At 38.6% G+C, this 26,881-nt stretch overlaps 1 protein-coding gene across 2 annotated transcripts in view; it reads left to right on the forward strand.

Moving 5' to 3' along the window:
* The first annotated feature begins 1,165 nt into the window (after nt 1–1,165).
* LOC109057730 (cyclic AMP-responsive element-binding protein 3-like protein 1) overlaps nt 1,166–26,881 on the forward strand; it is a 30,869-nt gene continuing 5,153 nt past the window's right edge. Inside the window, exons 1-8 of one of the 2 annotated variants that reach the window (XM_042760421.1) lie at nt 1,166–1,596; nt 13,508–13,712; nt 16,809–16,984; nt 21,068–21,152; nt 22,458–22,657; nt 22,803–22,952; nt 23,089–23,147; nt 23,710–23,778. In XM_042760421.1, coding sequence (XP_042616355.1) covers nt 1,495–1,596; nt 13,508–13,712; nt 16,809–16,984; nt 21,068–21,152; nt 22,458–22,657; nt 22,803–22,952; nt 23,089–23,147; nt 23,710–23,778 — 1,046 coding nt within the window. In that variant the 5' untranslated portion in view covers nt 1,166–1,494. The remainder of the gene's footprint in view (nt 1,597–13,507; nt 13,713–16,808; nt 16,985–21,067; nt 21,153–22,457; nt 22,658–22,802; nt 22,953–23,088; nt 23,148–23,709; nt 23,779–26,881) is intronic. The other variant, XM_042760420.1, reaches the window with a different exon arrangement.

Here is a 26,881-nt window from a genome sequence, read left to right on the forward strand (position 1 = left end):
AAATTCCATTATTAAAGAACAGGTTTCTGGAAAACTAGGGCACCTTGAATGAAAGAGAAAAAGCAGGAAAGAGAGCTGTAACAGTATCCGAGGTAAAGTTACTGGTGAGAAAACTGCCAATGAGGAAAGAATTTCTGAGTATTAAGTTTCATCCTTATAAACTCTTGTGTGAACCTAGCACACTTGATCTGAATTGATTCCTCATCACTTGAACGGACTCTTAGCACTCCACAGACAAGAGCAAATAATCTGAAAGAGGAGAGCAAGGAGCCAAATTAGTGAAATGATTCAGTGGAATCAATTTATGTAATCAGACACTGAATCATCTTCATCATCTTCCACTCATGTATGTGTCTTATCCCCCTATAGTGAATTGATTTATTACAATTACATAACTGGAAAGTTATCCAGTCAGACAGAGATCATTTGTCATTCAAAATGTTGAAAAATCGGTAGTGTGAATAATGCACGCTTTAAAGGTTAAATCGATGTCTAGTCTACTGCCTTTAATGGTTCAAATTTCATAAACAACCCCTCTGTACTTTATAAAGAAGACAACAGAAGACCTCACACTGTCTATGTGGGGTCTTATAGCACTCCTCCAAAACATCATCACATATTGATACCTAGTTATTATAAGATTTGGTTTTACCATCAGCACCTAAATCTCATCTTTAGTTGTGTATGACATAAATATGAGATCATTTATGTCAGTTCTCATTTGAGATTGTTAATGTCAGTACAAATGTATTTTAACTGCGGAGTAAAGAATTTAACAAATACATCAAAACCTATGACGGTATTAGATCTATTTACATGTGTCCCCTTGCATTGTAAATTCAAGTTCAGATTTTTGCCCTTTGTAATCAACTAGGAGCACATTTGAGATCCATTTTAATCTCCTTCATTTAAAGGGTCTTGTATGAAATCAGCATGATTAAATGTGTCTCTATTTCATCAGTAGGGATTTTTAGGTGTTTTGTGGTCATGAACACATTGTACTATTAGTTTTCAAAGTGGAATTTAGATTTGCGTAATAGACAGCCAAGGCTGTATACTGTAATGAATTCAGTCTTTCATGTGCGTCAATGGATGAAGTGCTCAGAAATCAATGCGCTGTCGCTTTAAATGAAGTGAAAGGTGGGTGTACCATTGGGAGCAAAGAGCGACAGTAGGGCGGGGACAACATTGAATATGTATCAGTCTAGTTACCCCTTAGAGACGCAACGCAGATGAATGATACAGATTTGGAAGATACACTCACGGCCACTTCGCTTTAATCACGTCCAATTTATCCGACACTTCCAGAGAAGTGTAAATGGGCAGACTAGAGACGCTCAGTGGATGAAGGCGAGCTGACAGAGCAGACGAGCGCACGTCGCTTAAGCCACACATATTGCGATTTTTGAATTGGATTTCAACAATTTTGCAACCTATATCACCTTTGAGATATTGTTATTGCTTTCCAAGCCTTTTTTTAAATTCACAGCCGATATGGACACCATATTGGACAACTTCGCTTCGGACAAACTTTTTCCCAATTCCAACCTGTTGGACCTAGAGGATCTGAATGAGAGCGATTTCTTATCTAATGTGGTACGTCAAACCTCCGCATCTTCCATTACTGTGAACGGTAGCAGAGAGGGAACATGTGCAGAATCTGTCTTAAGTTGTGAATGTCTTAATCATTTTATAACAATTTTTCCTGTCCTCATATTTTGACATTTATATAGCCTAATATTTTCTTATAAACTTATTATTATTATTATTATTATTATTATTACTAGGCCTAGATAAGATAATAAAATATATGCTTATGCTTTACATCATATACATTTAATTCAGACTATAGCCCTATATCTATCTATCTATCTATAGGCTATATATATAGCTTATATGAGTTTGTTCTGTTCTGTGTTTATTTGTCACACATGCCTGGGATGTTGTGCTGCAGATTAAGCATAAACAAGTGCAGGAGTCCTCACGCTGTGAAGTTTGCCCAGCTGCACACAGATAGGGGCACTTTCCAATTTCAGCCGGACCTTCGTTAATATGTTATTTATTCAAACCACGGCCACACGCCGTATCCTCCTGCTTAACCAAATCACGCCCATACAACACTTCCAAACCACGCCCACGGATCGCTTCATCCTGTTTCTCGTGTCCGGCCACAACCGGTGAAGTAAGATGCTCCGGTTATTGGACTTTGCAGTATGTTTGCTTTCTCTTTGGAGGCCAGAAACACAATTGACGAGTTTACCTGGCACAGAAAGTAGGAGAGCAAGAAAACTAATTTAGTAGAGAACCAATTCAGGTTGTGTGTTGTTGACTCGAAATTATGATCAAACCATGCCAATAAAAAACAAAAAAAACTACCTCATCTTAGATCATATTTGCAGTTAAGTTAGTGCTATGTTAATGTGAGATAAAAGGTGTATATGAGTTAACTTGGGGCAAACAAACTGCACAACAAATCTGTGACATCCAGTATGTGAAGACATCAAAAGGAATAGTTAATTCAAAAGATTTTTACTCCATCATGACGTTCCAAACCAGACTTTTATTTTTCCATGGAAATCTAAAGGCAAATTGTTTTAAAAATATCCCAGTTTAATATATTGAAAGTGCATGAGGGCTGGAGCGGTCAAGCTCCAAAGACAAAATGTGTGGGGAAAAAAAGTATTAATAAAGTGGTCTCAGAGACTAATCTGATCTCCATTCAGTTCATGAAAAAGAGCAACCAGTGCATTATTCCTAAAGTGTTCCACGGAAGAAAGAAAGTCATATTGGTTTGAGTGATGAGAGTGGGTAAATTAAGACTTTATTTTCATTTTTGCATAACATATTCCTTTAATTAGGTCAGTAGGAAAGTAATGTTTTGGTAGTTAATGCATTTCACTTGAAGTTAGCATAGTGTTCCATGTGCATATGATCCATTAGGAGACCAGGACACTTCTGCAGTTTCCACAGTGATTCAGACACTCCTGTGGCTAATGCTTCTGACTGACACACATTCATGCTGAGGTTCTTTTAATCCCTTCCCAGAGAGACAGAAAGAGACGAAAAGAGTCATCACAAATGTCACTATTATGAGGCTCAGACGAGATGGAACAGTTTTGACCTTTATTTTAACAGGGAAGCTGCAGCATCATCTTAGGATCTTGTGTGGATGGACAGACAGGAGACGTATTCTGTAGCCTCTTATGAGCTACCTGAGCCTAAATGCTATTTTGTACAGTACAAAGTCAGTTGATAAACTATAAATAATAAACTATATAATATATCATACCTCCTTAATGTAGATGCAGTGGACAGAAAGATAAACAGAGGTACTGTATGTCCTGCAGTTTGACACAATATAATTCATCTAAAAGTATTTTTAAGGTAAACTTTCATGTCATTCCAATTCTGTATGACTGATATTCTTTTGCAGAACACAAATAAGGATCTTTTGAAGAATGTTTGTAACCAAAAAATGTTGGTGACACTTGACTTCCATTGTATGGACAAAAAAAGTTTTTATGATTATTGTTATTTTGTGAACTATCCATTTAAATATTATTTTCACGTTCATATTTGATTATATATTTATGATTATATATGCATTTTGAGTCCTCATATTAATTGAGAGACTAAAAATTTAGAGACTTATAAATACATTTATCACACTGGAAGACCTTTTAAAATTAACTTGTGTAATTAATTAAAGTTGGTGAAAAACTAGGAATGGTGGCCGTTTACAGTACCCAAAATATACACTTTCCCTTATACATACTGTATATATAAATTGAACTTACAACCTTGAAGATGAAATAAAAAAAACTTAATAGAAATGATATATATCAACTAGATCTGGCTGTGTATCTCTAATGAAAACCTGTCTTATCTTAAAAGGCTTAGAGAGTTAGGGTCTCTTATGAAGATTTTGCTTTAACGCCTGTCCGTCTTTTTTTTTTTTCCTGGTCTGTTGGTTGTTGAGGGCATTTAATGGGTAGTATTCAATCCAGATGTCCCTCATTGAGTAACAGCTGTGCTCCAGTTTGCTCTGTAAGGACCTGACTAAGGCGAGAGTGATGATAGAGAAAAGAGAGAGAGGCTTGTGAGTGAAGGAGGCTCATTCATGGCTCCTGATAGCTGTCTGTGTATGTGTGCATGAGCGTATGCATGCCACTATGCTCCTGTGTTGTTGTGTGAATGGATGTCTGTGAAAGACCACTCCAGACCCTCCATGGTCCCCCATTCTACCCCTTGGCGTGTGTGTGTGTTTGTATGTGTGTGAGAGAGAGACACTGGCCCTTGAAGGCTCAGTGAATGACTGCCTTGTGCCCTTGGAGAGGAAGCTGCTCCTGGGTTACACACACTGGTTTCTGACCTCCTGTGTGTTTTTGTTCATTCATTCTGCCAGTATATTTCTAAATGTTAGTGGGTTGCTCCAGCCCTGTTGAACTGAGATCTATTTATAATCTGAAATTCCTCCATGGCATGAATTTGTGTATGTGTGTGGGGGACCAAAGACAGTAACACCTGAAATCATGTACACGAGGAAAACAGCTTGATAGTTTAGCCAAAAATTTTAATTTGTCATCATTTACCTAGCTTTAGCTCACTGCAAATCGGAATGACTTTCTAACAGTGCAATGAATAGGGTCTAAATCTTTCAAATTTCAAAAAGCACAACTGAGTACCATAAAAGTATCATGAAAATATTACTGTCTCAGAATAAAAACTATTAAAGGCAATGGAAAATCCCTACAGTGATATAAGAACCTATGTGTGTGCCCGTCTGGCTGCTTAAATCACGACTTTAGCGTAATTGCATGGCTTTCGCTAAAGGGTGGAAATCAGCGTGTCTCACTCTACTGTGTGTTAAAGCTAAGATCACAGAGAGGATCTGTGAACCACAACAGCGCAGAAAAACCTCAGGCTTATTTAAATGACATTATATTATATATCGGCTGTATTTCTTTAGTGCATCCTTTATACAAAGGAAGCTGTTGTTGTGATTCTGTCTCTTTCTTTGGATTTATTTTGTTGTTTTTATACTGCTGTTTTTAGCCCAATTTCATAAACTGAGAATGGCTTTGGTGATAGAGATTCACGGTGCTACTCTCATAAACAGGATACTGTGATCTGTCTCTTTCGCACTAATAAAGAGAAGACATTAATATGGAAATAAGAGTCTGACAAAAAAACAGTTAATGAGCATCTGCTGATTATATGAATGGCATTTGATCTTCGCTCACACAAAGAATAAATATACATTAATATAAATTCACTGAAATTCCTCTCTCTCATTTGTACATTATACCAACATTTTGACTGTTCGCGTTGCTTAATCAGTGATGCAGAGGAGGACATGCTACAATATTGTCAGTGAAATGTATGCAATAAATTAATATTAAATAATTTGTTGCATGATGGTACAAAATCATCTACCAGTCTAACATCTTTTATCTGTTCACTCACTTCCCACATGTGAGGAAAAAACAGAAACCTGAAGAGCAAGGGTGGTCGGATGCTTTTCCTCAATCTATACTGAAGTGAAGAAGATGAGTCAGATGCAAGACCATTCTTTAGAAGCATGTAGCATGTCTAAACACTACTGAAGAAGACTGGAGATGATATCTACAGGTTTGGCAGGTCGTGCCTGTCCTAAAGGTTGTTTCTGCTTTGCTGTTTCATCTAGTACACTCTGAGCCTGAAGGGTTAGGCGGCAGACACCATATGTAATATCTGAAGCAAAACATTATGCATTTGATGCATTGCATGTGTATCCTAGAAGACAGGGAGTTCTAGTTGACAGCCATACTCTTTTTATTGTGAATGAAATATTAAATTATGGTCATTGATTAGGAGAGACAGAGCACTTCTACCAAGAGTCTGGAGGTGAATGTTGAGGGTTTGGAGTAGGGGGAGGTGAGGAGCATCTGGAGGGGAGGAGTGGAAGAAAGGCAGCACATTCCTCCAGAATTTTCTCCCAGATATACTTGATGCTTCTGATGGAACCTGTCCACATAAAAAAGAGAAATAGAGAAAAAGAAAGAGAAAGACAGTAAGAAGAGCAGTTGCATAATCTTCAGAATGATTGGGCCAATGATAAAGATACAGTAGTAGTGATATGGCTCTAACTGTTAATATAATCTTAACTCTCAACATCTGTGAGCTACAATTAAGATGACTGTAAAGAATGTAGAAATTATGACACTTTCTGGTTGTGATACAGAAATAGAGGCCACAGACGTTCAACTCTATGATCATGGAGTTTGAGTCATCATAGCAGCCACATGATTTAACCCACATCTCTCAGACTGCCACCAAAATGAAGGTTAAAGCTTTTAATCAGTCAGTTTTTCCTAGTCTGTGTGTGAATCTACAGAACGAATCCATCACCTGATCTAAATTCAGTCACTTTGTAATTCTCACATATGCTTAGTTTTCACACACATTCCTTATGTGTTCTGCAAATGTTGTCATTACACAGGATTGTATTCCTTAGTAAAGGTTAAGTATGGCTGCTGTTGTCATACCTTTGGCTTGGGTTTTAAATCTGCTCACATGTGGGACATAAATAGAGAGAATAGAGAGCTCATTGAGGTATGTTCTTACGTGAGCACACATTCACAAACGCACAAAATAACTAAATCAGCAGTTAGTGTGAAGAGGCTTGAGGGTGCGTTAGCTTTGGTCCTGTCAGACCAGATCCTTTCATGTTTTTTTTTTTTTTTCAAATCGCTAGATGCTTTGAATAGCTTTGAAGCATTTGTAAAATACCTTATAGACAAGCAATTGTTCACTGATAATAGTGGGCGCTGACTGTTTTCACCCCGGCGCCTACCCTGTTATTGTGAAAGACATCTAAATATATTTCATGTACTTATTTTATTTAAATATAAACAAATAAAACAAACCCTAATTAGTATTTCAGTCATACCTTGATCTCTTGTGAGAAAATTAATTAGGCAGTATTAAGTTCAAAGCTAATAAGGTAAAGTTTCTCATAAATATTTCATTGTAACTGATAGAATAAAATGTATTAAGGAAAAAGCATATGACCCTGTACATCAATCAGTTTATTGACTCTACAATGTAATTACCATAACAAATTAGAGTGTACTTTTGTATTTTAACACAAATATAACCCTCTAATTTTAAGGGGTCCTTGACCTGAAAAGGGCTGAAAATCCCCAGACATATTTTAGTGCTTAGTGCTATAACTGTGTGCCTGTGGTTGGAGAACAGTCAGGGTTCATTTAACTTGACATTATTAACTGGTTTGAAGTGCTAAAATACCCCAGATGAATTTTTCTTCATTCCTCTCCTCAGCTAATGTTTTAGCAGGACTTCCTTGACATGCCAGAACTCCTCCTGCTCTCCAGGCACTCTCTCTATCTTTCACTGTCGGTGTCTTTCTCCTGAGGGGCAGCAGTAATCAGAACTGTGGACAGAGATGTCAATCAACTGCTCTGTTCAGCGACCCCGTGAAGTGAACTAGATTTAACCTCCACAGAGATTCCTATCTCAGTTGAAACAAACTGCAAACTGGCATCATGATGGAAGAAACATCCAGACCAGTTTAGCGTATCGCTGTCTTTACTTTCATTAAGAAAATGACCAGTAGTGGTAGGATGCAAGTCAGGATAATGTCTGATTTATATCTAGCACACTTATCTAGCTTTGGTCAAATCCTATCAGAGTGTTATTTTGCGACTCAGATGTTGGCCTGAATTACTGCCAAAAACTTGATCAGAAAAGAGTCTGAGCTGGAACATATTATGTTACAAAGGTACAGAGCCTTTGGGGTAATACGGGCAAGAGTTTCCAAAACCTTTTAAATTGTATCTGCACTCTTGGGTTGTGTCCAGTACGTGTTTTGACTCCTAACCTTTGTGTTAGAGCATGTATAATTTATTCTTCACATGTGGAAGACATATTCTTAGCCCCATTCTAAGCCATTGAGCCCTGCAGAGACATATGTGTACCCACTCTTAGCTCTGTCTCACCCCTCAGGCTCTGAATAAACATGTCAGGTGGGTGTCAGTGTTTGCAGGAACATGCCGTCAGCTTACCTTGAGGTCCCTAGATATCCAGCATAACTCAGATATCCAGCATTGTTTTCCCAGGCTCCCTCTCTACTGAGGATCAAATACCCAGCTGATTATGTTAATAACATAATGACTTTTAATTCCAGGGAACAGTTTTGAATGTGCAGTATAACAGAGATGCTAATCAGAGATAATGTTTTTTTATTATTATAGCTGCAATTGATAATATATTTAATTCCTATCAAAACTATAATGAAGCATGTTTCTGCCACAGAGTAAAAAATAAAAGGTAATTCTCATTTTATTTTTCCTAATTGCAACTTTGTCATAACTACAGTTTCATTTCTAACAACTGCAACTTCATATTTTGCAATTGTGGCTTTCTCATAATTGTGACACATTTCTTGTCTCACAATGTGACTTTCGGATTATTGTGACTTTATATTTCAAAATGTGATTGTTTCACATTTTACTATTTATTGTAGTTGTGCATTTATATCTGATTGTGGCTATAATTCATAATATGACTCACAGATTAGACTTTCTTAGAGTTCAATCTGAATCTTTCTCACATATTGTACTTTATTTCTCGTAATTGACACTTTTATATCTCACAGTTGCAATTATATTTTTTGTAATTGTGAACTGCAATTTTTCCTCATAATTGCAACTTTAATTAACACAATCGTGACTTTGTGTCCCATTATTGTGACTTCATATTGTGACTGTCTCACAACTTTTCTTGTTGTGTCTACATCTAACAATTCTGACTTTCTCATTTTGTTAATTCATATTTTACAGTATGAATGACAAATCTGACTATTTCTTGTAGTTGTGACTTAATATCTCACAACTGTGAATATTTTTTCTTTTTTGTGATTTAATATTTCACAGTGTGACTATCTCACCTTATACATTGCCTTATATCTGCAAATTTATTTCTCATAACTGCAACTTTATATTTCGCAATGTGACCTTCTCACACGTTTAACTTTTTCTTGTAGTCAAGACTCTATATGCCACAGTTGTGACTTATTTACTCTCAGTAATCATTTTAATATCAAAGCCTCATCTTTTCCTCGCTGTGGTCAGACAGGAACAGACTAGACTAACACCGCTATTTGGTCTGTATACAGGATATTCTTCTGCCCAGGGCTGTGTTGCCACAGGCTTTTTGGAGAGAGCCAATTTAGACTAGACAAAATTACAGAGTACAGGGAGCCCTTTGAAGGGGGGATGGGGAACACATCTGGAGACCCCCTCCCCTCCCGAAATGCAACAGTAGCGGAAAATAGAGGGTGGTTATGGGGATTCCTCGCTCCTTAGGATATCCCTTTAGTTCAGTTGTGTCCTTGTTCCCTTTCCCCTCTTCCTTTTAAAAGTTGCAGTGTCTGTCATAAAAATCTAGTTCAATTTTTTTATTTATTTTTTCTCATACTCAACCTCTCTACCACCCACTGTTTCACCTCCAGAAGAGCTTGTCTGGTTTTTGGCCCTCAGTGGCTCCCGACTGGAGGTGGGGCTGAAGTCCAACTGCCTCCTGTGGTCATGGTTCTCTTGCTCTGTGGCTGACAGCAAAACGTAAGAAAAATCTGGAACTGAAATTAAGAAACCAGAGGAAAGTGAGAGGGGGAAGGGACCTAAGAGTTGTATTTGGAAAGTTAAAATGGGAGGAAGAAGTAAGAAAGAATGACAAAGAAAGAAAGGAAAAAAGAGGGAGTGAGGGAGCAGGAGGAGAGCAGGGACTAGAATAAAACCTCACATGCAGACTTTAGATCTACCACCTCATTCTCCATCTTATCAGTGCTGCATTCAAAAGGTCTCGGAGTTATAAACACAAAAACTGGCTTCTTTGAAATCCTTTTGGTGAGAAACCTGTGTGACCTGATCTCCAGAGAGATGGGTCTGTGTCTGGTGGCAAGCTTACAAAAGTCACAGACTGCAGCTGTGTGAACTTGACGCCATGCCTGTAATCTAAATCAGCCCTCACCTGTGAACACCTGCAGAGGCCTGGCTACCCACCCCCCACGCGTCTGGCTCATCATGCATGCCGAGCAGATCATAATGAGCGTTAGTTCATGACTATCCTCCCTGACCCATCTCTGATCTCTCACAGCTGCCAGCTGGAATCTGAGAATATGAACTGGCTTTAAAGTGCAGATGTGCTGGTTTGGAGACAATATGACGGCAAAAATACACCCTCACCCCACATTCACACGTGAATGTCCCTAACATTTAGGTAAAAAATGTCAGATCTAGTGCACATGAGTTTGAATAGTTCATGCATGCCTCTTGGAAGAGAAAGCTCTAAATATTTAGATATGTAAACAAATAAAACTGATCAGATCATGTTGTGGCTTATGCTGATGTTCATGCCTCACATGAGGAAACCATATTTTTAAGTGCATCACACATTGACTAGTGTAAACACTAAACATCTGCAAACTCCATCTTCAGTTCAAGAACTTCTCTCCCGCTCTCCGTCTCTCTCTCTTTTTTTGCAACTCTGAGAATGAATCTCCTCATTGTGACTCATTGTTCTCAGAAACAACTCTTTTGCTCTGCGAGAGGCACATATTCCCAAAAATTGTGGGTTTGGCTGTATTCACAATTCCACTGCTGCTAAATGATTTTTATCAGCGTATTTATTTTTCCAAAGACTAATGCGTTATTTTCTTCTGCACCGAGCTGCTCCGTTCGCACCCTGCACTCCAGCTCCAAAATGACAAGCTCCCCTCTCCTCATTTGCATACTGAGCTCCGATTGGCTGGAGTGCAGCTGGGGGTCTGGAATAAGGGAATGGAATGTGATGAGTCAAGCAGCCGTGCAGTTTACCAGCCCGCTTAGACCCGGACATGACCTAAACGTTACTTCAAGAAAATGGATCAGATGGAAAAATAGGGCATTGCTCAGCCTGTGCACACATGCTTTGCACTGCTGCAGCTGTGGTCCATTTTTTAACAATTTATGAAGAGCGCCCAAGTGACAAACGAGTAATATTTTAAATGATAGTATTGACTAAGATGAAAAAGTATATTAAGAATGTGTGCATATATATATATATATATATATATATATATATATATATATATATATATATATATATATATATATATATATACACACACACACACTGTATATAGCATAGAAAGGAGGACTTATTCTAACTATAAAATACAGAAATATGACTCTCTCTTCCTTATTGTACTCAATACAACATAGATAAAAATCATTCTGTGTGTTTTATTGCACATAACTAAGACACAGATGTCACGGAAGTTAGCTCAAAAGCCCCAGCTGCAGTAATAATTGTGAAATGTCAACATAAATGCATAGTGAACTGTGCTTTTAGTTCACTTGAAGTGTATGGTATATGTGTTAAGGGTCTGAAGGGTCTGTTGATGGATAGGAGTGTCTGATCCAATAAGGCTGCTTGAATACCTGATCACTGATCTATGTTGGAATGTCAGTTAGCAGATTATGACCACCAATGCAACTTTTAACAGCAAATTTTGAAGGTTTTTTTTAGTCCTCAAAGTTACATGTCCCTTCAGTCTTCATTTTAATGTGAATGTGAAAATCATCCAAATGTCATTATTCTACTTTTTAAAAAGGGTTAAACCTGAGATATGCCTTGTTTTCATTTCTCCTAAATTCTGACCCTAATGACAGAGACACACTTTTCCAGTTCTTCCAAGTTCTTCTGGTATTCCTCCTCTGAGGAGCCTTCCAGATGTGGAATTTTAAGACTCTTGCATCAGCACCCCAGCACTGCATCATTACCATTGGCCCCTGCAAGGTCAACTGAAAACCAGACAGACACAACATAAGAAACTCTTAACTGACACTTGTCAAAACAGGAAAGAGCTCTACAGAGAGATAAAACTGATTGGAGAAGCGTCTGCTCTGACTGTCTGCTCTGATAACAGATGTACACAGGACCACACAGACAGGGAAGTTGCACACGTGAATACAGGTTTCCATCGAAGCTCATGCGTAATAGGGATCCTTTATGTTTGCATTTTGCACTAGGCTAATTGACAAAACTACTTAGCAAATTAAAACACACACACACAGCCTGCTAGCATATGCAGCTCAGAGTTACGAGAAAGCACCTTTATCACCTTCGTATTAATCAAGTCTGTAAACATATCCGCCCCACACATCCAGGAGCAGGAACATTTAACGAACGTCAGAGTTTTAGGGTGGGACTGTTTATATTGTCATGCTCAGCAGTGGTGATTAGCCGGCACTGACGACAGGACAGCTGCGTCATTTCACGAACTATATCATCAGGGTGTTCCCAGGATGTCATTCGTCAAACAATACGGATAACTGCCATTGCAGTGTTTATTTCTGCTTATTCATCCATTTGGTTAACAACAAGTTTGACCAGATGCCATGAGCTACAATACTCCGTTCTCCCCTAATTCTCATTTCAGGTTAATTGTTTTGGAAGCTCTGTTTGGTCAACTAGGGACAGCCAGAGTAACCATTCACTACAGCACAGCTTTCCTGGTCCCCTCTTCATAGAAGTGTCACAGTGGCTAGGGGTTTGTGTGGGAACTCATCCAGGTGCTGGGAGTGTGGATATGTGCACGTGTACATATCTGTGATATGTGCATAGCGGCTGGTTTATGCTCAATGGGCTACAGGTGTGTCATTCACACACCTGTCACCATTCACCAGGATGTAAACACGATCAGGTCCTCTCACACCTTTTTCACACCCTTGCTCAGCAAACACATATTTGCATGCTCCCACTGCAGAGACGCACACACGTGTCTTTCCATTCGCAACATGACGACACACATTATAAATGCACTCATGCATAGAAGAATGCATGGCTCTTTTTTTACTCACATTTCAGACATACGCTCCTTGAACTAAATGACAGAAGGGTTTTTATCAGTGTTCCTCTGAATTTCAACAGTGACTATATTTAAATGATCATTTGAAAAGAGGCTGTATATCAAATAAGTATCTCAATGTTATTTGAGTTGATCTTTGCTTATAATAACATGATCAGGGAGTGGGATGAATTCAGCCAAATGATTATTTGTTCACACATTACTGTAAGAAGATACAATACCATTCATAAGTTTACAGTTGGTAAGATGTTTTTGAAAGTCTTTGATGCTCACCAATGCTCCATTTATTTGATCAAACATACAGTAAAAAAGTAATTTTGCGAATATTTTCTTACAATTTAAAATAACCATTTTCTATTGTAATATATTGTCAAATGTAATTTATTCCTCTGATGACAAGGCTGAATTTTAAACACTACTGAATTTTCAGTCACTACTCCAGTTTTCAGTGTCACATGAACCTTCAGAAATCATGCTAATATTGATAATTGTCTCACTTATGGTGTCCTTGCTAAATAAAATTATTAATAATTTTATTTAAATAAAAAAAATAAAATAAAATAAAAATATTGTCTTTGTGGTCTCTTCCCTCAGCACTTCTCCGAGCAGATGGAGGATTTCTCCAATGACCTTTTCAACAGTTTCTTTGATGATCATCTGTTGGCGGAGAGGAACCCATTGTTGGATATGGATCTGGACCCTCCAAACCCTGACATCCAGGCAGAACACAGCTACTCTCTCAGTGGGGACTCTGCCCCACAGAGCCCCTCCATGCCCATCAAATCAGATGATGATGCAGGTTAGCAAGCAGCTCAGCATAGCCTATTCATTCCTTTTCTTGCTTGTCATCCATGCAAAAAAGCAGCTTTCCGTGTTAGATTATCAGGAGAAGATTTTACACTCCTGATAAATGCCATAGTTCAAACCATCATCCATCAGCAGCTCTGTTTTTTCTATAAAGTCTCTTTCTTTTCTCTGAGTCTCTCTTCCTTATCTCCCGGAGCACCCGTGCAGCACAGGGTTCCTTGACAAAGCTGTAGCCAAGAGCTCCGTCTACCATTGGAAGCTGGGAATTCCAGGAAGACAGCCAACACTCACACTCGCTCACTCTTTCTGTCAGTTCGTCCGTCTGTCTCTCTCTCTCTCTTCCTCACACAAGCCACGATCAGGCCAAGGATCTGTAGACATCCATAAAATAAAAAAGGATCTGGTTTCCAGCTTCAGATGGAGAATTTGGTGGGGGTGGCTCGGAGAGTTGCATCATCTTGAACTTAGGTTGAATATGCGAGGAGTGTGTGCGCAGAATTCTTTCCAGTCAGGCTTTAAATCAACAAATCCTTTGAGAAGCATGAAGGTACTGCAGAATTTCTTGATCCATTTAGCCAGACTGTAATTCCATGAGCAACCAAAATGAAGGTCTTTCTGAACACATTCATGCTTTTGTTTCTCTCTCTCTGTGCCTTCTAGCTCAAAGAACTGAATTTACTGAAAAATGTGTACATTTAGGTTTATGGCTGCAAACATGAATGTAAACTGAACAGGTAAATGCAGGAAATAACAGTTTAAACTGAATTAATTAACTTACTGGCAATACATTTAATGATACAATTTTCAGGCCTCATGAGGTATTGAGCTGTCAAATATTTTGAAAATATTTCAGCCATCTATACCCTGCCATCTGTTGCCTTAAGGTACTACTATGTACCTTTTAGAGGTAAATAGGTAATGAAGATGTCCCTTTAAGGGTACCGCCGCAGTGACAAGATGTTGTTTAACTAAAGGTTGTGATTTTGTTTGTGAGTTTTGTGAGTTTATATGACATTTGATGTGTTTCAGTAATGTGTGATATCCCCTCTGATCCATTAACTTGCCCATATAAAGACTATGCGTGGCTTTAGGGGGCAGTTAAAGTAAGCACTGGCTGGTTCACTACTTTGTCTCCTGTTGTGCTACAGTAACTTTAAACCTGCTAATGAGCATCGCTTTTCCGTCTCCGCCGGCCTGGAGTCGCCTCACTATGATACCTGCTGTCCTGAGAGACATCAAAGCATTATAGTGCCCTGTGGGCAGGACCCAGTAGCTTCTGTGGAGTATAAGGAGGGACTTTTGCATGTACAATTTGTCCATATTATGAAGTAACAGCAGCTCTAAGCTACCACATGGAGAAAAAGTGACAAGTATGTTTAAATGTGCAATTATAGTCAAGCTACAGCAGGTTTTTGCCTTGTCTTTATCTATCTGTCTGAGTACATGACACAATGTATTGTGTGTCACCTCATTCTTTCAAAGGATGTCGATCCCCATTATGGTGATCTTCAATTCAATTCAATTCACGATTATTTGTATAAGATACAAATTGTTGCAAAGCAGTTTCACAGAAAATGAACGTTTCTGCAATACATTTAGGAGTAGCTTATCAATAATGACTATTTCAAGGTGATGTCCTTATGGCAGAAATGTACAGTAAAAATCATGCAGTTAATGACATTTAGTAAAACAAACGGTGAACACGATTAACAGCAATGATTATATGTTGCGAACAAACTTATAGGAAAATTTGGTAGTTTTGTATGATGGTGCAGGGTTGGCATCATCTAAGGTCTTCGGAGGGGTACTTCTTAACTAGCAACACTTTCTTGGTCAACCAGCCTATCGAGAAAGATTTTGCTGGTTAACCTGCTTCACAAGTAAAATTTTGCAATTTATGATGGTTCACCGGCCAGCCCATGTTGGTTTATACTGGTTATTGCTAGTTTGGTGCTAGCGTAAGCTGGTCTTTACAGCAGAGATGTCCTTAAACTCATTTTGTTTTAAAATATAGAGAGACAGGTGGTGAGAATAAGGCTCCTTATAGATCTAAAAGGAACCCTCAGATCTATTCAGAAAGTGTTCATTTGGTCTAATCATGTTTGAAAAAGCTGTAAAAAAGTATAATCTTTTATTCACAATAGAGTGTGTTTGCTTTAGTGCACCCAGGTGAAGGACAGACTCTTATGTTCTAATCTGTTGTACTGAACTGAAGGGTTAGGCACTTTTATAAAGGTTCCCCGCAGACTGAGAGCTATGAAGTATAAAATCCAGCACTCTCCACCAAACAGCAGAACTCCTAAAGAGCTTTCCTCTCCTGTTGTAATCAGACTCCTGCTGATGTCCTTCCCTAACAGAGGACTAACATGAAAAACCTGCCATCCTTCTTTTACAAGGCCACATAATGTTTTATCGATTCTGCAGCGGAGCCTGCACACGAATGCTACCGAGGTCTCCCACTATACACAGTGCTTTCCTCCCCTTTGAAGCGTCCAGACATGTGGAGCTGTTCTCAGCCACCCTGCATGCCCCCAATCTCTCACCTGCCCCTCCCACACCATAGGCTTTTGTGTTAACAGTATAAAGAAAAGCTGGTTTGCTTTACCCTTCCGGTCATTAACTGAGTCTGTCCTCTTCACCTGCAGCATAACAGGCTCTGCATGAAACCCCCTGCATGGGGCCAGGAGTGTGAAATTTGTCACTTTCCTGAAAATATCACGCATTGATTACAATCCTGCGTGATATTTTAAGACACATTTGCCCATAAGGCCCTTTTTTAAAAGCACACAGATGCATTACATGACTAAATATTGTCTGATACACAGTGATGAATTAAATAATTTATTAATATATAATTATTTTTTGTCCATCAATGAATTAAATAATGGATAATCTAAAGCACTGAATAGACAGGAAAAAAGTATATTGATTGTTTTGCTGTTTTCGTGTCTTTCGAGAGACTTTATTTATTAAGTATTATCATTCCATGTTATTCCTCAAAGCATTTCTTAAAAACACTTTTAAAATTTAACCGTCAGAACTTTTTCTCTGTTTTTGGTTTGTTTGAGCCTGTTTTTTCTTTCCTCAGACTCTGAAGGGATGTGGTCGTTCAGTCAGGATCTCACAGCCATTCTAGTGAAGCAGGAGCCCAGCCTGATGTCAGAGAACTGCCCTGAAACAGCGCACCCTCTGGCCAACACCAGCACCTGCTCACACCCCCTCACTCTTGCCCCTCCGCCACAGAAGAACCACACAGGGGAGAAGGTAAAACTGGTCATGCTGCAACTAATCTTAAAAACTGACGTTAGAGTGAAATGCTTGTTGTATTAGTCAGGTAGATGTTACTCTAGAGTGGATATCAACAGATGTGAGCTAATGATGGTGAACCTTACACACACTGCACACCAGACGGACCATTGTGTTAGTATGACAATGAAAAACATGAGCACACACGTGCTTCATGTGCTATTTTGCTCAGCTGGCAGCCTGCTCGACTTCTCTGCCCAGTGAACATGTTTGCAGTACGAGTCTTTGTGTGTGTGTGAGGAGTTGGACTCACTGAAGCATGGGAATCGGCTCCAGCAGCATCAGTGTTGAGTTGAGAGTAGATTAGTTCTTTGTGGCTGCTGAGGCCTCTCAGATCTGGCACCGGACTCTCTTTGAACATCAGATCCATTGAACTGCTCTCTTCCCCTTAACACCAACTCAGGCCAGACTTTCCAACAGCTCCCATAAACTCTGCCCTCTCCAGGGAGCTGGATTGTTCTGTGTGAAGATACTTGTCAACAAAATAAGCAAACACACAGAACAAGGGACTGAACATTCTTTGCTTAAAATTTAAAAGGTGAGAAGAATAACTTGGCTAGATGAAATAATATTCAGGATGGGGTTTATGTAAACACATGTCCTTTATTTAAGAAGGGCAGCAAGACACGCACATGGCGTAAAGCTGTTCTGATATCCTACTGGGTACTGAGTGCAGCTTTACTGGAGAACGTCCTCATGGAGACCGTGTGCCACAGGAAGAGCAGCTCTCACCAGATAAACACAAACTATATATAACATGGCATTAAGAAATGGTGCACCATAATAACTATAATTCATGATCTGCATATATTACATAATCCTCAGGCAGTGCTTTGGATCAGTTTTGAGGCCACCTTGGAATGTTGAAGAAGTCCAAGTTATTGGTCCAACTAAAACAGAAAATGACCTGATTTTGCTGAAGTTTAATTTAATGAAGCTTGACTAGAAGAGGAGGAAGGTACATTGTATTAGCTGTTTGCAATATGTTTTCATAGACATTTTTGAAAGATTCTGTATTTAGAGTTTATTCGAATCTGTGTATTGCTTTATAAAACAGTCCCAGTCCTCAGATTTGAGGCTGGCAGGGTGTATAGTGGTAGAGATTTTTTAGTGATTCTCTGCATGTTAAATTATTACACAAGTATGTAGCGACAAGTGACTAAGCTGTGCATTGCACATACACCCTGCTACTGGAGGTACTACACTGGACTATTAAAAAAGGTCTATATAGTATTAATGCGTGCAGTATTAATGAAATCCAGACATACCACTTCCCCAAAATGTCATTGTCATGTGACTTACAGCTTAGTCGAGTTGCCTCACTGCCATTTACAACTTACCTCCTGTGACATCTTTAGATTTGTACTTTAGAATCTCTGCAGAAGCAGTCGACCGTCTGGGTACTTTTTGCCTGCTTTTTTATGAATACTATGAATTTGTACATACTACTCTTTCACATAGTGTTCTTTGCCTACTATTTATTAGGCATATTTGGACACATTATAAGCATCTCAAAGAATCATTGACAGAACCGATTTTTAAAACAGTGAGTCATTGAATCATTGACTCAAGAGATTCAATAAAGGTTAAGTTTGCTTATTTTTAACCAGCTTTGTTGTGTTACAATGATTATAGTATTTGTAAATGAACACTGTGTACTCTTTCTAAGTGTTACCTGCACCCAGATATCCTCATTTATTTGTCAGCAAAAGTTGCATTTTGCATAATCTGGCAGACTTTTGCTAACACAGAAAAATAGTACATTGTGAATGATGCTGTTGTGTCTAAAATCTGTTTTTCAATGTCAACTTGCAACTAGCAATATCATACAGTCGCACTGTTCTGCCGTGCAAAGGCAAAATACCGTAACTTCGACTTTTGTCGAAAATGAGTTATTGAAATTTTTGGGACATTCAAGAAATCCTTTATCATGTGTATAAGTATCTTGAGTCAATTTCGTTGTTTTTAATTACGGTGTAGACCAGGGGTCTCCAGCCCTGCTCCTGGAGAGCTACTGTCCTGCAGATTTCAGCTCCAACCCCAATCAAACACACCTGAACCAGCTAATCAAGGTGTTCAGGGCTACTTGATAATTACAGACAGCTGTGTTGGAGCAGGGTTGGAACTGAAGTCTGCAGGATGGTAGCTCTCCAGGAGCAGGGTTGGAGATCCCTGTTGCAGACAAATGAATTAGATAGCTCACAATCTACAAACAGCTCCATATAACAAAGCACTGTAAATACTAGATATCTTGGCAGCAATACGTAATCGTGAATAACCTTTAAAGATTTTTTTTTCTTTTTGTAATGCAGATAATTCATCAGCCTTTTACTTCTAGTTGGATGCGTGTGGACTCGAATGGCGTAGCTAGCATGATCAATCATAAAATCAGTAGCCTACTAACAGTTCGCAATTAAATCCATATCCAACCTTTTCTTGTAACCCGGTAAAATCAATCCAGATGTTTAATCCACAACCATTCTGAGCACTATTCCTATTTATTGGCATTCACATCAGTCCACAAGTCGTTCTTTTAGGTTAGGCTATTTCATACAAATCAATATAAAAGCAATTATGATATGTCTAGCACTCTTTTAAGTTACTGAGCCTAGCAAATAAATTGGTATCCACGGTATCCACTCATGTTTAAGTCTGCTTGTTACGATCAAAAAAATAAATAAAATACATTTTTATAAAAAACTTAATACAGTCACATTACTATATGCAATAGCCTATATGAGACAGCCCATGATCACTAGATTTTATACAGGTGTTACTATAACGATTTTGTAAATGGTTATCAGAAAACAAATATTGATAATGTGGAAGTTACTGCCTTTTGCCTTGGTGTGACTTCTCACATTTTGCAGACCATGCAAAGACAGAGTACATTAACTTCAAAATAGGGGTAAAAATCAAGTTTGAGCTCACAATTTTTTAATGTAGGTAATTTTCATTACTTAAACATCTAATTGTTAAATTTCCAGTGTCCTACCTATAATTAATTTGACTGGACAAGTAAAAAACTTTAAAGTTTTCCTTAGTTTCACACTCTAGCAAGTTAAGGTCTTTTGCTTTTGTAGGGCAGTGTTGTACTAAATATCAATAGCATATCAACAGCACTCTTGCTCATTTGATTCACTGTAGGTAGTGTTCAGTCTCTAAATACACATAAGGATGCTTTCATAATATAGGAACCCTGAATATGGCAGTAAAGTGTCATGGCTTGCAGCATTTTATAATATAGCCTAACAACTTTTCAGCTAATAGCACACAATTTGCCATTTTTACAGCACAGTATTTTAGTCTCTTTGTACAAAGGGCTTTACTAGTTCAAGTTGGTGGGGAATGCCGTCCACCTCCACTGACCCAGAAAATAATAAGAGGGAGGCATGAAGAAAAGTGAAGGGTACAACAGCCCCTCTGATCTGAGACTCATGTCACCTCACTTTGTGCATGATGGTTGGTCGCTGGCCAGACTGTGTGTGGTTAGCTGGCGGGTAGCCTTTGCTCTGTCAGTGTAAACAGTTTGAGTCTGCCTTCAGCTGTGTTTACTGTCTCAGGCATCCAGCATGGAGCACATTTAGTCCAGTACCCTACCAGTTCAGTACCATCAAAAATCATTAAATACTACAGACCACTGCAGCCTGATATCATCAGAGACTCAGAGATAAAGCTGAATGATGTCTCTGTGCCACAAATTGCTGTAACATGCATTGAGAAAACACAGACAGGATGATTCTTTCACAAGTGCTTCAGTGAATAAGCATCTGTTGTATGTTGTAATGAATGAGAATTTCACTTTACTTCCTTAATGAGCCATATTTTTGAGTAATACATGCTATTTAACGAATAAAAAAATGTAGGGTGAAAACATGAAAGTCATTTTAGTGGCGAGCAAATTTTAATTAAATATAGAATTATATGACACAAAAACGCACATATTAATTGTGTGAGACCAGGAATGAGCCTTAATTAGTGCATTAAAGTTTGATGTCATGTTGACATAATGATTGTTTTACTGTTTGTTTTTGTTTCTAGAGTTCCAAAGGCCTGAGCTCAAACAATGTTCCTGCCATCAAAGCAGAGCCCAGCGAGGTGAACCAGTTCCTCAGTGTGCCCTCAGGTGGGTGTGAAATCTTTATGATGAAGCAGTCTGACTGAGTCTTGCTGGTTTAGCTAGTTAAGATGCCTGGTAGTGACTGTGGCATTCCAGCAACCTATGCTGGGGCCCAGCATTGAAAACACAGCAATTGTGGTCTTTTGTACCATGACTGTACTTTAAATACAAGGCTAAAAAGCATGCATTGTAGTCCTCTACTTTAAATGCATGACAACAAACTAATGTACTCAACAAATAGCACTTAGTTGCCACATATGACCAGTGCAGTTCTTCCACACTAGTTTAAAGATGGCAAAACTAAGCAAATTAGCCCTCTATTATTCTGCTTCATTGCTTTACGGTAAGTTCAGGGTTATAAATACTCTAATTGTGTGTTCCTTTTCCAGAGGAAATGAGGCTTAGTGTGAGTGTTTCTTTATTTAACTTTTGCATGTGTTTGGCAAATCTCTCAGATCTCAACTTTAGCTCTTTCTGAGTGGCCCAGCGATGAAAACCAAGTCTGATGTAACCTCTGAGAACTGTATTGTAGTCTGTTGTATAGTGTGAATTGTTTGCATATTGTGGTCAGTTTTTATCTATTTACTTATGCTCATTACGGATGTATTTTATTTGATCAAAAATGCAGCAAGATGACAATATTTTGAAATATTGAAGAGTAGAAATTACAATTTAAAATGTTTTCTGATTTAATAGATTTTAAAATGAAGTTTTTTGTTGTTGTTGTTGTTGTTTTTTTGCTGTAATGGAAAAGCCGAATTTTCATCAGTCATTACTCCAGCCTTCAGTGTCACATGATCCTTCAGAAATCATTCTAATATGCTGATTTGGTTTAAGAAACATTTCTCATGTTAAAAACAGCTGTGCTGCTTAATGCTTAATATGTTTGGGGAAACAGTGACACGTTTTCAGAATTATTTGATAAATTGGCAGTGCAAAAGTATGTTTTTTTCTTGCTGTATATTTATATAGGCCAAATTTGTGTATGTAATGGGACATTGCCAGACCAAACACATGATCAATCCAACACTCGCCACACTTAGAAGCATTGTGCATGCATGTGCTGTGTGCGAACGTCCTGAAAGCTCCCAAAGGATCAGGCTTTATTGGCTTTTCTTGATGACAGGTGAATAGACTGAATTTCAGTTTCACACTTAGGCCTGGCATTGCAAAAAAAAAGCCAATTTTAACTTGCCGTGTTTATGTAGCATGTGTACAGAATCAGACCTGATCATTAAGTTGTGAATGTCAAGGAGTGAACGAGTCACAGGTGTTTCAGGTGCATCACGATTATCTCTTTGTTCCCAACAGATGAGCATCTGCGGTTGCCGCCCACTCCTCCCAGCAGCCATGGCAGCGACAGCGATGGATCCCAGAGCCCACATTCACTGCCACCATTAAGCCCTGGCCACCTGCAGAGCCCACATTCACTGCCTCCGTCCAGCCCTGCCCGGCTACAGGCCCGAACCTCCACAGCCATCTCCTCGTCCCCTCTCCTCACTGCCCCTCATGTGAGTCAAACCCAATTTCTGCATGTGACACAGCACACTCATTTTATATAATCCAAATGGAAATTCATATATACATATTAAACATATATATATATATATATATATATATACAGAGTGAAAAACGCTGACTTGTGTTGTAATGCAGAAGCTGCAAGGAACATCAGGCCCTTTGATGCTGACAGAGGAAGAGAAGAGGACTTTGATCGCTGAGGGATATCCTGTCCCCAACAAACTACCGCTTACCAAAACTGAGGAGAAAGCCCTCAAACGGGTGCGCAGGAAAATCAAAAATAAGGTATTACTTATGATCACATACTATTAATATTGAATCAATTCAGTTAGAATCCTCTTATTATAGGATATTGGTGCATATATATAAAATTCAATAATACTTCAATGCTGACGTAGATGCGTTTTTTTTGTTGTCTTAGATCTCTGCACAGGAAAGCCGCAGAAAGAAGAAGGAATATGTGGAGTGTTTGGAGAAAAAGTAATTGTCTCTCCTACTCTGCTCCTTTGTTCTCTACCTCTTCCACATCTTCCCTCTCCGTTTCTGTCTGCTTTTCTTTTCTCTCCTGCTCTTATTTTCTCATCCCCCTCCTTGCATTGTTTGTCTAGCATCCACTTTCCTCTATATTTTCTTGGTGCCTTCATCCTTCTTTCTCTTCGTTAACCTCCTCTCCTTTAATCCTCTCTTCTCTCTCACCCCTCTATATGCTCTCCCTGCAAAATACTCTATATTCTGCTTGCTATTTTATGGCTTTTGTTGTGTGAATGCGGCCAATGGCTACAGTCCATGCACTCATTGGGGTGTGTGTGCGTTTGGCATTGGCATGAGTCATTTTCCCTGTTGAGCTGCTGTTAGGCTCTCAGGGTTTGGATAATGTGCTGGAGAGACTGGACTCACACTGGACACACACATACACTGTTTTTTTCACCATGCTGTAGTCAGTCAAGCCAACGGGTTATGTATGGTTGCATGTATGGAAACGGTTTATTTGTGTTTCAATCTGTCATTGTGTGCAATTACACACTCTCTCTCTCCTCCTCAGAGTTGAGAACTATACTTCAGAGAACAACGAACTGTGGAAAAAAGTAGAGACACTCGAGAATGCCAACAGGTGAGAGAACATATGTGTGCTTGTATTTAATCACAGTGAATACTTAATATAGGTGGATTTTAATAAATGTAATTGTAAGCGTATTTGCGGTAAGTGTACGCAGCAGCCTCTTCGCAGTCAGCAGGTGTTGCTAAGTCGGACCAGATGCACGCAGATCTTAACCTCCCCTTCCGATCATATAGAGCAGTACCTTTTCATTCTCTCCTGGGTGGCCTAGTTAGAACATAGGCGTTGTCGACAGGGTGCTGTCTGTTCCTACTGTTTAGAGAGACAGAAAGAGAGAGCACCATGGGGGACAGGGTGTTATCACAGTCAGCTCTTTTTTTGTGGATTTACTGTAAAACCTTATTTAAGAGAACAGCACTTAAAGGGGTAGTTCACCCAAAATGAAAATTCTGTCTTTTAATTCTTATCATTTAATTATCATGTCGTTACAAACCTGCATGAGTTCCTTTCTTCTGTGGAACATAAAAGTTTTTATGAAGAATGGTTCAATGTTTTTGGAGTATGCTGACTTTCATTTTATGAAAAAATATACATTCTTAAAAATATATTTTTCTGTGTTCTGTACATAAAAGTATGCTATATAGGTTTTGAAATGTTTAGAATTAAAAACAAAATGTGGGTAATCTATTGAAAATATGCAGGAAAAAGTACAGTATATACTATCATTTAAAAGTTTGGGGTCAGTAATTTTTTTTTTGTTGTGAAATTAAGAAATTAGGATGCATTACTTTGATCAAAAGGACAGTAGACATTTAGAATGTTACAAAATATTTATGTTACAAATAACTGCTGTTCTTTTAAACTTTCTAATTATAGAGAATACAGAAAAACTTGTATTGTGGTTTCCACACAAATATGATGCAGCACAACGGTTTTCAGCATTGAAAAAATAATAAGAAATGTTAATTGAGCACCAAATCAGCATATTAGAATGATTTCTGAAGAATCTAGCTACACTGAAGTTTGCTGCTGAAAATTCACAACTTTTATGCCGATGATATTTCAATGTTGTTTCAGATATTGAAGCTTTATTGTAGCTCGCTACTGTCATCAGTGTTCTTAGTATGTTGGTAAGAGTGACTTGAGTATGTGTGTAAGTGTATAGTAATGCTTTTTATAGAGGATTGGCTCAGGCCCCTTATTAACAACACACTTAAAGGGATACTCCACCCTAAAATGAACATTTTGTCATTAATCATTTACCCCCATGTCGTTCCAGCTCCGTTCGTCTTCGGAACACAATTTACGATATTTTGGATGAAAAACGGGAGGCCTGTGACTGTCCCATAGACTGCCAAGGAAATAACAGTGTTAAGGTCCATAAAAGGTATGAAAGTCGTCGTCAGAATACTCCATCTGCCATCAGACGTGCAGTCTGGGTTATATGAAGCGACAGGAACACTTTTTTTAAGCGAAGAAAACAAAAATAATGACTTTATTCAACAATTCCTTTGTCAGCGGTCTCCTCTGTGTCTCTCCATATCACCAGATGCTGCGTATGCCCTTCTGTATCATCTGTGCCACAAGGATGCGCTGTTTCTATGTGTATTTAGCGTTGATTTGAAAGAAAACAGCCTATCCTTGTGGCGAGACACAGAGGAGACTGTTGACAAAGGAATTGTTGAATAAAGTCATTATTTTTGTTTTCTTCGCTTACAAAAAGTGTTCCTGTCGCTTCATATAACCCAGACTGCACGTCTGATGGCAGATGGAGTATTCTGACGACGACTTTCATACCTTTTATGGACCTTGACACTGTTATTTATTCGGCAGTCTATGGGACCGTCACAGGCCTCCCGGTTTTCATCCAAAATATCTTAAATTGTGTTCTGAAGATGAGCAAAGCTTTTACGGGTTTGGAACGACATAGGGGTAAGTGATTAATGACAAAATTTTCATTTTGGGGTGGAGTATCCCTTTAAAGTAGCACGCAGCACGGTGCCTGCCTGCCCCTCATTACAGGATAAAGAGACCGTGTGTGTTGGCGCTCTGCTGATTCTTATTAGGATAGATCCTTCTCTCTGAGATATCTAAGAGAATTTAAAGAGACAGCAGGGGGGAGTTCGTGATTGTTTGTTAGAGAGTGGGTTGTATATTAATCTGAATAAAATACTGTTTATACAATCAAACTGAGATGATTATTGCTAGGTTAGTAGGGGAGTCTGAGTCCCTCTCAGTGCTGAAAACATACTGTCTAGAGAACTCATTAGGAGCGATTCTATATGTGTTTGTTTAGGTGAAAACTAATATACAGGTTTGTTTCAGGGTGATCTAGCCAAATGGGAAAGCACTTCACTCCAGGGGTCCTGAGGGACTGTCTCTGTTATAATGTACTGTATGTTGCACTGGATAAAAGAGTCTGCCAACTGATGAAATAGTAAAGTAGTATTTTTGTTTGTTTTCCAACATGTTGCAATGGCTCTCTCTGGTGGTGGAGGAGCTCTTCATTATTGCATGTGATGTTGCTTTTTAGTTACTCCACTAGAGGGAGCACAATGTCCTTTTGTATTATAACTGAATAAGTGCTGAGAAAGTCTGCTGCTGAGATTACATGCACGGACACAGGCACACAGTTTACTGCTTATATACTGTATACAGTGGGGGATATGTGTTTAAATATATATTTTACATACATGTATATCATAGCTATATGTCATTATCTCATTACACTGCATGTTTAATTAAGTTCAGTTATCATCTCTGAAATAGTAATTAATTTTAGTGTCATTTAGTGTAAATCAGTCAAGAAAGAGAAAAGTATAGGGCTGATTTGAATTCCAGTTCATTCATGACACTGAAAATGGAAGGCCAGGTTGAACACATTTTCTCATGACATTTGCTCTCTGCTGTACTTGTGTAATGCACATTTTTGTACTAGGTCATCCAAGTATTGAAGTATTCCATATATACTACATATACAGTATACTCCAAAAATAGTATGCTTAGCATGTTATTATATCATAATCGCAGATCCTGTGGCTGTAAGTGTTGCAGTTGTGTGTGAGAGGAAGTGTATATTTGATTGGCTGCTGAAGAAGGAAGTAATTGAAGGGGAAATAAATCAACACCCACTGCACGCATGCAGCAGCATTGAGGA

Source organism: Cyprinus carpio, chromosome A7 (genome assembly GCF_018340385.1).
Source record: "Cyprinus carpio isolate SPL01 chromosome A7, ASM1834038v1, whole genome shotgun sequence".
Lineage (NCBI taxonomy): Eukaryota > Metazoa > Chordata > Actinopteri > Cypriniformes > Cyprinidae > Cyprinus > Cyprinus carpio.